The 13,939-nt window shown below is 40.9% G+C and overlaps 1 protein-coding gene across 1 annotated transcript in view; it reads left to right on the forward strand.

The window, feature by feature from the left end:
• runx1t1 (RUNX1 partner transcriptional co-repressor 1) overlaps nucleotides 1-13,105 on the forward strand; it is a 53,729-nt gene extending 40,624 nt beyond the window's left edge. Inside the window, exons 5-11 of the mRNA XM_070846303.1 lie at nucleotides 2,566-2,747; nucleotides 6,091-6,353; nucleotides 7,217-7,305; nucleotides 7,893-8,088; nucleotides 8,878-8,946; nucleotides 11,422-11,612; nucleotides 12,785-13,105. Of these exons, the coding sequence (XP_070702404.1) occupies nucleotides 2,566-2,747; nucleotides 6,091-6,353; nucleotides 7,217-7,305; nucleotides 7,893-8,088; nucleotides 8,878-8,946; nucleotides 11,422-11,612; nucleotides 12,785-13,105 (1,311 nt within the window). The remainder of the gene's footprint in view (nucleotides 1-2,565; nucleotides 2,748-6,090; nucleotides 6,354-7,216; nucleotides 7,306-7,892; nucleotides 8,089-8,877; nucleotides 8,947-11,421; nucleotides 11,613-12,784) is intronic.
• Nucleotides 13,106-13,939: the final 834 nt, after the last annotated feature.

Consider the following 13,939-nt stretch of genomic DNA (forward strand, 5'->3'; position numbering starts at 1 on the left):
TCTTAAGTTTCCTTCATTTTTTCCTTCTTTGACTCACCTTGTCAGTTGTTCTCCCACCATGTCTTTCTGTCCTTATCCTTTCCCAGTCTCTGTTTACTGTTCTCTTCCTATCCATCCTCCAGTCTCTCCTTCCCTTCTCCTTTCCTCGCCAGATGGTTAGTGTATCACTGGGATGGCTGCGGAATCAAAGATGCAACTCTTTTTTTCCTCCATCGCTCCTTCTCTCCCGTTCTCTCTCCCCAGTCTAATTTTAGTGTCTTCCCACTGCGGGGCCTTTAATGCCAGCTACCATATGGTAGCGGAGAGCAGTTGGAGGTGTAGGGGAGCTTTTATAGGTGCGTCGAAGCACAGCTGCAACAATGCGCGTCAGGGCTCAGAGTTTTTCATTACGCTAATGTTAGACTGAGCCAAATCCACCCCCCACCCGCCACCCCCACCCAAACCCACTCAACTCCTTTCCCCTTCTCTTAATACTGAACCACAAATTGGTTGGGACTCTTTACTGGAAGGAGGCAATCATAAACCACACAGCGCCAGTGACGCAATGTGTTGGCAGGATGCCCGCCTTACGAGACAACAGACTTACAAAGTAACAATGTTTCTCTGTTTTCAAGTTAAAGTTGTGCTTTTTTTCAAGTTTTCTCTCTTAGCTGTCAAGCGTCTTGTTTTTCTTGTGCCATGCTGAAATGAGAGAGCTGTGAGACAAGGGAATAAACACATTTAGCTAAAAAGGGAGAGAAAGAGAGAGAGAGAGAGAGAGAGAGAGAGTCACAGAAATAATTGAAATAGGACAATACAGACATGCAAAAACTCAGTCACCTCGATTCTCCTCCATCTGCAAATTACACAGAAACAGAAAGTTGATGAAGTGCAGCATATCCTGAACGTGGCATATTCTGAATTGTTTCTTGGCACCGTTTGACAAAATGACAGATCCAGTAGTTTCACAATAAATCATCCTGGGCGGATTTTAGCTGTGGCTGCTGAGCACTACTTTAAATTTTCCATTTATGCAACTGCAGATGTTGGTTACCATAACTGCACAGAAGCAAATGGCCATGCTTTATCATATGAAAAATGATCCAGTCTCTTCAGTGGTCTGCATTTCTTGACTCAGTCTTTTTGTTAATGCATCCCACATCTCTGGCAATTAGGATGACCTCTAATTAATGAAAGATGAGTTCACCAGGGTCAAAGCAATCTATTTTATGCTCTTTTTTTCAGAGGGTAATTACGATCATAAACTATTAACGGACCATTAACTCGGGCAGGTAAAGCGAAGGCCAACACTTGGCATTTCTTTTACTACAGCCAATTACTGGTGAGGGATTTTCACATGATTATGAAACATGAATATCACTAAACAAATCACGGTTGTATTTAGTGAGTAGTATTTCTGTTTACAGTTGACTAGGACGGGAAGAAAAAACAAGGTGAAAGAGTGAATAACAACCCCTAGATTATAAAACTGGAAAAAAATGAGGAAGGAAAAAAATAAAGCAAGAGACTTAAGGACAGATTATGTTCTTGACGACAAAACAAAGACTAACAGACCTAAAACTTATAAAGATGGCCCCTCCAAAGGCTCTTGTGATGTACCTCGCCAAAATAGCCCCCACTCTCATTCTGAACCTGCCTGATGCAACACTTTCATCTTCTTGCTCCAAAATGCACCCCATCAGATGTCTTTGAAGTCGATGCACACATACCTGCATGACCCTGTACCTCCACACAAGAAAGCAGACCTCCTTGTTATTTCAAAGAGACGGAAAATAGTGGCTGTTTCTTTATAAAAAATGTATATACTACAGAGAAATCTTTGGGGTGCTAATGCACTCAGGGTCACTGGAAGTGCTTTTGGTCCAGTGTTAATGAGCAAACAGGGGTTAGACAACATGAAAGAAATGGATGCCTCGTTAACTCAAATTGGTGCTTTTGGAACAAAAAGACGGCTTTTGCTATGACACGATATTTCCTAGTTTACGTATGGGGCTTTCTGTAAGGTTATACATTTCTACGTGTTGCAGTCCTTTAAAAGTGCATCAAAAAACATTTTTTTGTGCTTTACATTTTATTTTAGATAAAATAGGTGCATCACTGTGGTTGATTTGCAAATCATCTAATATAAATCATCAATCTTGCACAAGGCCATAATTAGAGCTTGTACGTTTCAACTGCTCATTTTGTTTTACGTTTCACTGTCATTTTCTGAGAGTTTAAGAAGACTTTAATTACCCTTAAAACAATGGAAACGCAATTGTATTTGCATTTACTGTCTTATGCAGTTCCATATCGACATTATTATGTTTTCACTACAAGCTATTTCTGTTTAAGATATTGTAGTATAAACAGAATCTGACAGATTATTGTCATTGTCATTGTCATTGCCACAAATGGAAGAGAAAGCCTCAGAAGAGGCTTTTTTTTTTTAATTTGTAGAAAGGTAAAAAGGCAGATGTGATATTTATATTCTTGCTTCTCTGAGAAGAAAAGGCTGTCAGTGTCTAAAGCATACCGTACAGTTGTTAAATTTCCTCTGATAATACGGTCTGTCTCCTTCTGTAGGCAAACTTGCCGCTCCTTCAGAGGGAGCTGCTGCACTGTGCCAGGCTGGCCAAGCAGAACCCAGCTCAGTACCTGGCCCAGCATGAGCAGCTGCTCCTGGACACCAGCACCACCTCCCCAGTGGACTCCTCCGAGCTCCTGCTGGACGTCAACGAGAATGGCAAGAGAAGGACACCAGACAGGTGAGTGAATCTGAAAGTCGGGAGCAAGTGAACAAGTTGTGGTAGAATTCTAACATTCAGTACATTCACACCAATCAACATGTGTAGTTTGTAAATGTAGCAGCTCCAAACATTAAAGCAGCTTTACTCGTCTATTATTTGATCTCATGCATAAATCCCTTTGAGTCTGCCTGCTTCCCCTTGAACCCATACATTACTCCACAGACACAAGCTGAGCCAATACAAGGCAATAGTGTGATGTGTTAATGTATGTATGGGAAGTGTCTGTCAGTGAGCCACCGGGCCTCATGACGTGCTCCGTTGGACATCTCAGCTCCCGGCTCCTGCTCCTAATGGGCCAGAACAGAGGATAGGAAAAGATGGGAAAAGTAGACCTGGCTACACCCAGATACACACACAACCTGAGAACAGACAAAAGATGGGGAAGACAGCTGTTCCTCAATGAAAAGTGTGATTATGTCAATGCATGTATATGAATATTTATTCTGTGTTTTTGATACATAAGTCATCATTTATTTCTGTGCTTGATTGGGTGTGGAAGTGCACGTCGTGTGCCTGTGTGTGTTCAACCCCCCACCCCAGCCAAATCATAACGTCCATTTGTCATCATGGACTTTGGTAATGACTCAGTGTTCTCTGCTCTAATGGACAAGCACTGAGACATGACATCCAGGAACACACAGCGCCGTAAAAGCTTATGGTCCTCTCTACAACAGTCCTCCCTCACAACAGCAAACGGAAACAAGCACAAAACCAGTCAAAGACCAATTAAGAAATTACATCTGAATCTATACATAAATCTGATGCATTTTCTCCCCAAATAGCTTTAGAAAGGAATTTCACTAATAATAATAATTGAGGGTATTAAACCTTTGATAAATGCAATTAGATATGCACAGGCCCATGCAAACATTCTTTCATTTTACATTATGAAGCATTTTTTGAACAGAAGTTTATGAACATTTGTGTTTTGTTAAGTTTGTGCCTGCGCTATGAGTACAGTGCATGGATCGTCTTTTGAAATAAAGAGTAATTCCCAGGGGTCTAAAATTTTTAATGCAGGCAGGGGAGAGGAAAATGTACTTTTTATATTTGCTGAGGGACAAAAATGCCAAACGCGATATTAATAATTCTCACCTCTCTTTTCCCCCAACAGTCGGATAGGCAGACTTTTTCTGTAATGCCTGCATATTTGCAGGCCGTCTGGTGCATAGGGGAGTGAGCTTAGGGGAAAAGGTGTGTTCGTAAATGTGTGAGAGAGAGAGAGAATATATGGAGAGAGAGAGAAAAAGTAAGTAGGAATCTGTATTCAGTGAAAAAAATTTAGACTGTTTATATGAATGTGTGTATGCGTGATTCTCTATCCAAGGTGAAAGCGCAAGTATGGTTCACGTATGCGCACCTTGCGTACAATGTGTGTGTGTGTGTGTGTGCCTGCCTAGGGAGATGGGCTGATAACACATACAGATGAGGCTCTAGCACCAATACGGCTGGCTAAGCACCTCTGGTTTCTGCTTACCTCTGCTCTGCATTCCTGCTTATTGGAGCCTTGTGTCGGAATATTGGAATTTCAATGGGAATCCTTAATTACAGACAACAATGCACTATCAATGCAACCTGATTAATACCATGGTCTGCAGGAACCAGACCATGAATAACGCAGAAATGCATATGAGAAAAAAAAAAACATGCATATACTGTACACTGTACATTTTCTAACAAAAGCCAATATTTAAATAATAGCTGGGAGTGCAAAATAACTGGTACATCTACTGTAACAGCTTGCATGTTTATTCAGTATCATTCAGAATATTTCAATGTGAAATAGGGTAACTGTAGAATTTGTAAAACAACAGAGGGGAGCAGATCAAAGACAGGGAGGATTTTTATATGGATATAATCAAATGTACTCATCAAACAAGGAATTTAGAAATAAAAGCCATTTATCTCATAACTGCAGGTCTCAAATAAAGGCATAGATCTTTTTTGTCATTAATTTGTTAGTGATTATGAGATGCTGTTTCAACAATGTGAACCCAGTTTCTGAAATCTAGACATGTATGTGTGTTTGTGTTTATCACAATAGAGCAGGGATACGGACAGAAGATTGTGTCATGCGATATTTATGTTCTCTCTTAAAAATATAAAAATGTAAGGGCACTGGCATGTGCATGTAAATTGGGCATGCATGTATCTACAGTAGGTAAATAATGTGTGCACACATTAGTGCATTGTATAGGTTACTGTGAACGTGTGCATGTGCGTACCTTAGTGCCTGTAGATATAAACATTTTTGCAGCAGGAAGGCTGGGGAGATAAGAGTGTGGTTGGGGGGGTAGAAGAATGGATGAATGAGTCGAGGGAGGCAGGGAGAGACGGACTGATGGAGGGAAAGAGCATATGGAGAGCTGTGGATGAGCATTAGGAGCCCATAAAAACAGCTCATTAAGAAGTTCAATCTGTTCATCGAAGAGAGAGAGATGAGGAGAAAGAGGAGAGAGAGAGAGGAAAGTGGAGGATTGCAGATAGTGGGGGGAGGTTGGCCAGATTTAACTGCGAACTGACAAAGCTGAGAACACACACACAGACACACATGTGCAAGCATGCGCACACACAAACACACCTGGCCACATTAATCTTTGGAAGCAGGCTAACAAAAATCCACCTGATCCCCTGGAAGCTACTTGAGTGAGTTTGTACGTGTGTGTGTGTGTGTGTGTGTGTGTGTAAATTGTGTGACTGCACATGTTGGAGCTGTAGTTGTGCATGTGTGTGTATGTATGAATGGACTTGTTTTCAGTGAAAGAATTCCAGGATGACTCCTGGAAAAACAACCTTTTGGGGCAGTTCTTTTGTCTGTTAACGGGTCAACTCAAGCCTTTATTAAAGCACAAAGGGGTGGAACAGTTATGATACGTTTCAAGTTTGGTTTTTGTTTGTGAGAGACAGCTACAACAAACACATTTTGAAACAGACCTTTTTTACAAAATAGGTGTATCACCACCACCATCATATTGATTTGTACCTGAGTTCTCTCCTGTCTCCTTTTATTTCCCTTTCCTTTTTCTACTGATCCATTGTGCCTTAAGTTCTTTTGTTATGTGCAGGCTTTCACTGTAACAACAATGTGTTCAACATAACAGCAAAAGATTTCAGCCACATTTGGTCCCATATTCAGTTTTATTTTACTTGGAACAAGTGAAAATTGTTGCCAGTAAGTTGAAATCATTCTGAATGCCCAATGCAGTATCCCTTGTTTCAGGAATCTTTGTTTCACTGATTGGAAGCAAACAAACAAACAAAACAAACTCAAATTCAACTCTTTCTTTCTTTCTCCACTCAGAACCAAAGAGAACGGCTTTGAGCGAGATGGTGCCCTGCACACAGATGTTCACCCTAGCAAGCGGCCCTGCACCATAAGCCCCGCTCAGCGCTTCAGCCCATCCAACGGGCTCTCCTACCAACCCAACGGCCTGCCCCACCCGGGCCCGCTCCCTCCGCAGCACTACAGGCTGGATGACATGGCCATCGCTCATCATTACCGTGACACCTACAGACACCCCACCTCCAATCATCGGGAGATCAGGGAGAGAGCCAGGCCTATGGGTGAGGACATAGGAGGGGATGGAGGGAGTATGCGTATGCGTGTGTGCGTGTGTGTGTGCGTGTGTGTGTGTGTGTGTGTGTGTGTGTGTGTGTGTGTGTGTGTGTGTGCATGTGCATGACTGTGTCTATACATTTGGATTTTGCGACACAAACCAATCCGTCTACATGGCATACTGTCAAAGCTTTTACTCTGTGGTGATACCAAGAGAAACATAAAGAGGATTTTATAGACAAAGGTAACCAGCTACAACAGTTACATCATTTTTACATCATTTCTCAGTCTTCTCAGTTCTTTATATACTACTGAAATCCATAGCTTTGATAAGAATGGTAATCAGTCAGTGTCCACTTCAGCCTGTTGGATGCTTGCTGGTACAGCAGACTGACAGTCTTTCTGACCACAAGGCCATCCTGCTGCCACAGCGATCACAAGCCAAAAGGGATGGCTGACTGAAATAATACACTGTGAGATGTATGAGTGCACAACATTTAGACAGTGTGCTCGTATTAGAGAGATTTTTCTGCATAGTCTGAGCCTTGATGAAGCTGTAATGATGACTTTGGCTCTGTTCTAAAAATAGGAGAGACATTTACCATGTCTGGCCTTGTGATGGATGCCTATTGGACTAGAAGCTCAGTCATTTGAGTCCTGCCCTCAGGGTGGGGGAGAGATATGGAGACAGCTAAGAAACGGGGGAGTGAGGGAGGAAGAGAAAGAAATGTATGGAGAGAGCGTTTCAACCAGGGACTAAATGAAGGCTAGATCAAGGGTAGAGTAAGGGGATGATGGAATAATGTCACATTGATCCTCTATGTCACACTGACTTGCCCTTTGTCTTTCTTTCTTTCTTTCTTTCCTTCAGGTATGCATGCAGGGACCAGGCAGGAGGAAGTGATTGACCACAGGCTGACAGACAGAGAATGGGCTGAGGAGTGGAAGCACCTTGACCATGTAAGAAAAGTAATAACATTTTTTATTACTATACTTTACAGTTCTGTCTCTATAAGTAACAGAGATTGTCTAAGTCCTCATTTAGGTAATATCACATTTTTATGTAGTATGATATATTGTTTATCCCACCGTGCATTTTGTGCACTAAAGTTATCGTGTGAGACATTACATAAATATCAAGTCTAATAGTCAAGGTTTTTTATATGTAATAGAGACATGTATGTGTATACTTGCATGTGAATGTTGATAAATTCTTGTTTGCATGTTCACCTTCAGTGTTGTTTAAAGCTGCAGTTCGTAACTTTCTTCATGTTCGAACTACATTAAACATTTGTGATGCTGTTTCATTTCACTGTTGTTTCTATGCAGTTAGAGATTAACTGCATAGAAACGACAACCAATCAAGTAACAACAACCAGTAAAGTAATGTGAACACAGACACACCTAGTGTTTTACCACCAAACTCCACAAGACAGATGAATATAAAAATAATACCCCCTCCGCCACTACATCCTTGCTGAATTTAAATCAATCCATCCGTGTCTATGTGTAAACTCAGCGCCTTGCCCACTCCCTGTCACCCCCAGCTGCTGAACTGTATCATGGACATGGTGGAGAAGACAAGGCGTTCACTGACAGTACTGCGGAGGTGCCAGGAGGCCGACCGTGAGGAGCTCAACTATTGGATCCGACGATACAGTGACGCTGAAGAGATAAAAAAGGGCGCCGCTAGTGGGCAGTCAAGGCAGCAAAGCCCAGCAGCACAGGAAAATGCAACACCAGGTAGAGGATCGCACATACTATAAATGTATTAAAGATATTAAATAAGATAATGGAAAAGCAATTAGTATAGGTATGTTTACAAGACTTCTTAAAGCTATATTCCTAAAAGTTTAATGAGTCAGTGTTTCTATTCCAAGGCCTCTCAGTGGTGTTTTTTATTTAAGTCTCCGCTGGTATCTCCATTAACTTGAGTCTTGTATGTTTTTATGTGTTTGCATATTATAATAAATATTATATTATGTCTATTAATTCTGCCTACCATCTTCCCATCATATCTTTAAGGCAAAACCAATATAAACACTTCCCTCTGTCCTTCTTTGGCTCTCTCAAATCTGCAATTTTCAAACCACTGTTAAAGAAATCCAAATCCAATTTAATCAATTGTTAGTATTATTATCTGAAAGCTTCCACCATTAGTTAGCAGGTTTGTGTCCTGCATAACAATGTTGGGATTTATTTTTTATTTTCTCCATCAGTTTTATGACTCCAGGGTTCAATGCTAGATCTTCTAATGTTAAGTTTTTTCATGGTGCCACTAGGCCATATTTCCTATGTTATAATGATTACACCAATGACATGAAATATTCCTGGGCCATTTTATATCTGGCTAGTTTATTGTATCAATAACAAAAAGATAGATGTTTTGCTTCCTTAAACCTTTTAGCAGAAACACTGGGCTAAACAACAGGTTCTAGAAAATGTTGATTTGTTCTACAATCTTGTCTACTATGTCATGTAAAACAATGGTTGACCTCTGATTACAATGGCTGTACGTTTTTGTCCTTCCAGAAATTCACAGGGAGCTGCTGCATCGGCCTGTGTCTGGCTACGTCCCTGAAGAGATCTGGAAAAAAGCTGGTGAGTCTGCCATCATCTCACACACACACACACACACACACACACACACACACACACACACTTTTTCTTTCTCTTTATCTCTCTGTAGTTTTTAAGACATTTTGTTTTGTAAAAATCAAGGCCATCTTTTTCACTCAGATGACTCAGGGTTAGAAGTGGATGAGAGGCACTCCTTTAAACCCAATTGTTCCCTCTCATTCCAATGTACTCTGCTGTCTGCAACTTCCTCCCATGGTAGACTTGATTTGATGTGTCAGGCTGCTCTTTGAAAATCATTTATATTTGATACAGTAGGATCACCACAGAGTTTCACCACCACCACACTCTGCACACTCCAAATATGATGTCAGGCCATAAAACAATTTATTGTGCCAGTCAAATAAGGGACATAAGTAGCCTTTACAGCAGTCCAGTGGTTCTGCTGTTAAAATGGTAGTAAGACTTGGTATCTTTTTGCTTTTGGCACTTTTGTAATCCCTTTAGTGACAGACATTGCAGCTATCCTATTTAACAAAAGTGTTGTAAAAATGTAGAGGGAAATTTGTAGGGCCAGTTAAGATCAAGTATTGAAACTAATCTGTTGCCTTAACAGCTTTCATTAGTTGCCATTAAATTTTGAGTGTGCACAAACAGCATTATTTAAACTCACAAGTGCAGCTGCAATCACCATCATCGCTGTCCTGAAAAATTGAAAGAATTTTCTGCTGAGGGTCTAATGCTTGAGGAATTCACTTTGTATTCACCATCAGTGATACAGTATATCTGCTTTTTAAACCCCTTGGAGAAAAGAAATTGTCCCCTTGCTTGACCAAGCATGATGTGTGAGATACTCAGAACAAGTAATATGCATTTAAATTGAATTGAGTATCACCATCGGGACTCTGCCTGCTCTCCAGTACTCTCTTGCCCTCACCAGCTTTGATCGATCTTCCATCTAAGACATTTGGTGTGTAATCACAATTCCATGCACAAGGCATATATCACACGGCACCAGGGCAATTTCCATGACTTCAGGCAGCACAGTAGGTTAAAGACAAAACCACCCTGGTTTAAAAAATGTAGCTCAATCAGGATGGAAAGAAAATGTCTGCCTTTATAAAAGCACACATTCTGTCTGATATTGAAAACAGATTTTAACATTTGTAATACAAATGTAATGTGTACAAAGGAAATGAAGTAAAGTGAAGCATATTTGTCAGACATAAAGCTGTATCTATCTTTTGTCTGTAGGATAAATGGTGCCTGCTATTTGTCTCAGTATTTCCAGCATCCTTTTCACTTTAGTCGCATATATTCTGGCTGAGAGACTGATCTAAATGTGACCCAGGGAGGATTGCAAAATAGGATTTTAACACAATAGTGTTAGGCGGTGAATACATCTGTTTGAAATGGGCAAAATGTTTACAGTTGGTGATAAATATTCAAGCACCTTGCACGGTGTCCTACCGGTTTCCCACTTCCCCTCACCACATGGGCCTCTGGGATCACAATGGAAATGCATAATTTAAATATAAATTGCCTGATTTGCATACACAATTAGTCAAGTTACAGGCTTGATGGGAACAAACAAAAAGCAATCCTTTTGCTTTGACGTTCAGTTGGAATTCCACCGCTTAACACCCACACTGCAAGGTTATTCATTCCACAAAACAAGTATAAAATAACACATTGCTCCAGCTCAAAAGCAGGCTTTCTGAATGATTACCTGGGATTAATTGGCCCGTGCCGCTGTCTCGAGGATATTTTGCACATTAAAAGAACTTTTTCTTTTTTGTCTGCTTGTCTTCAAATAAGATAATTTCAGCTTCATAAATTAAAACATCACACATTGACACATTAGAGGAGCTTCTGTAACTGATTTAACATGCCACAGTCACTGTCATGAGAATGTATTAATTAGATAGGGGTACACAAACGTGGTTAGTTAGTAAATATTACTTCCTGAATGCCTTATATTTTTTTTATATATCCCATTTAAAAATTGATGTTCAGTTATATTTGGTGTATGAGAGGGTATTACTGTATATGAAGCTGATCTTAGAACAACAAAAGCTAATAACTAAAAAAGCTGAATGGGTTTTCACTGCCATGTGAATTATTATTGCCTCCAGAACTACGAAGTATTTTTTTCTCAGTTTTTGTCCTCACATAAAAATGAGTTAAAGCTTCCGTTTTATGGGTGCAGTTTCTCTCTCCCAGATGTGTTACAGATTTTGCAGATGAAACAATTTTTACCATTAAGCTTTCAGAAGTCACAATCCTAGATAACACTGCTGTTGATCAAACTTTTTTTCAGGTATTTCAGAAAAATGTTACTGTGTTTAGAATGTGAGAGATGTTTATATTCAGAAAGAGTATCTGTAATATCTGTAAGTAATATTCTCACTGAAAATCTTCCAATGGCAGGATGATATAATACACACTATATTGCAGGTACGGGAGGCTTGACTTCCTCTGTGTCCACACTCTTTCCAGAAGAGGCAGTGAATGAGGTGAAGCGACAGGCTATGTCAGAGCTGCAGAAGGCCGTGTCAGAAGCCGAGCGTAAGGCTCATGAGATGATCAGCAGCGAGCGGGCCAAGATGGAGCGCACGGTAGCCGAAGCAAAGCGGCAGGCAGCCGAGGATGCTCTCTCCATAATCAACCAACAGGAGGACTCCAGCGAGGTAGGAACATTCATAGACAATTCAAAACAACAAAAAGTGTACCCTCAATCTTTCAAAGACATCACAGAAACTGTCATCGTCATCTTCTTGTTTGGTAGTTATGGTATTGCGTCTTCCTTTGTTGTCACTTTGACTATACTTTTGTATAGTCGTTGTACAGGTATTTTAGTGCCTCCCAAATGAGGATCTTTGTTTTGTACACCATCTTTCAAAAATGAAAGAGGTTGCTGTATATTCGCTGCTTTAGAAGTGTTGCTGCAAATAGAAGTTGTTCATAGTCAGGAGATAGTGGGAAGGAGAGCAAAATGAAGCAAAACAAGGTCAATCAAGCATCTATTACGCTCGCTTTCCACCTTCCTTTTTATTTTTCTGACAGAGTAGCATGTTTAAAAAGGTATTACCAGTTCAGTAGAGAGGAAATAAAGGAAGGAGCTTTCATTTGCTAATCACCATTGGAGACCTCGACATTTAATCAGTTAAGTGAGAGGGAAATATGGCTCACATCTGTCATTAATTGCAGGAGTGATGTTTATGAGAGAGAGGCGCCTCAGAGGAGAACTTTCAGAAACTGTTTGTAACCTTGTTCTCCTGTTTCCTGTGGATATGCGGCTGCTCTGACATGCTCTCCCTGCAGTTTCCAAGATATATAAGAGGCCCTAAGTGTAATCATGGATGGGGTTTTGATCTGTCTGTGGTTTGTTTTAAGCTTAGGTGTTACAAAAAAAGCAGAGGCTAGTTCTGTTAATATGCAGACTGGAGCGCTGGTATCAGTTACTAATCTTCATGTTGTGTTCACTAGCACAAACAAATGATTATTGTTTGTTTGTTTGTGTAAAAGGGGACATTAATTAGCATCATGTAAACATCATGTAAATCTGCCAGATTGAGCAATACAAGCAAAATTTCATCTGCTCTCCCCTGGCAGGTTGATGGTATACATAGAAATATTGAAAGAAAACATAAATAACAAAAGCACCTGAGCACAGGTAGTGAATTCTAATTGTATATATTTTATACATCTAATACTATTTCTGTGTGAATAGAGTCATAAAATACGTTTTAGAGATGAACAAAATGTAATGAGCTGAACAGGCCACTTGTCTGTCTAATTTTGAATCCTTCTGCTGTTATTATTTTTGTGTTAGTTAACTTTGTCTCTATCTGTCTGTCAGAGCTGCTGGAACTGTGGCCGCAAAGCCAGTGAGACGTGCAGCGGCTGCAACACAGCACGCTACTGCGGCTCCTTCTGCCAGCATAAGGACTGGGAGAAGCACCACCATGTCTGTGGTCAGACCCTCCAGGCCCAGCAGCAGCAGGCCAGCCAGCAGCAGGGAAACGTCCCAGGGTCCGAGACCCCTGCTCCCATCAGCTCCTCTGCCTGCACCCCGAGCAGCGGAACTGGGAGTCCGGCTGCTACTCCACCTGCTGCTACCCCTCGCTCCTCCACCCCCAGCACCCCGTCCTCCTCTGCCCTGGATGGCACACCACGCTAAGAGAATTGAGGCAAACGCCTCTAGGGCTTAAGAGCCAGCCCTCGACCCCATAAACAGCATGACTGTATGCATTGCCTTGCAAAGATACTAAGCTAGTGTGGCTAACAGAAAGAGATGGCAATGCTTCTGTCTATCTTGCAGCGTAGTCATAAAAGGAGGAGGAGGAGGTCCATAATCGGGTCATATTGACTTGCCATGACTTTAAAGAAACACAAAGATATTCTTTGTTTTGAATGAATGAATTTAAATATTGACATCCTTTTATCGTTACACTTGCTATTCTTGTTGTCTGTTTGTCGTCGTGCCTGTTGTTGTTAATGTTATTGTCATTGTAGCTTATCATATTTTTTCCTGTAAATATTAAAAGACTGAGCAGAGATAGCCGTGAACTCGAGACAAGTATATCTGACCTCCCCTTTTTTAAATGTTTTTATTTTCCATTCTTGAATTTAGCGTATTTCCTTCCTGTACATGGGTCATGAGAGTAGTCAACCTCATTTTACCAAACAGCATACCAAGGGAACATATCTAGCAAGCAGAACAACTGACGTCATCAATACTTTTAGGAAAGAAGGATATTAGATTTAAATACCCTGAAAGACACACCAACGGGTGGGTAGATAAACAAGTTTCCCGCCTGGAGAGAGGAAAACGATGGACTGAATCTCTGGTCCACAGACCGCCATGAAATGGGCAGATGTGCAGCAGATTGCAAGCAGAGCCAGCTGTTCGACCAATGTTATTTCCCTCTCACTTGTAATAATATCCAGGTCAGTGGGCTGGGAAATACAAATCCGACTCCCTGAAGGATGTAAAAGGAAGAATACTTGGACA

This window comes from Pempheris klunzingeri, chromosome 16, assembly GCF_042242105.1.
Source record: "Pempheris klunzingeri isolate RE-2024b chromosome 16, fPemKlu1.hap1, whole genome shotgun sequence".
NCBI classification, from domain to species: domain Eukaryota; kingdom Metazoa; phylum Chordata; class Actinopteri; order Acropomatiformes; family Pempheridae; genus Pempheris; species Pempheris klunzingeri.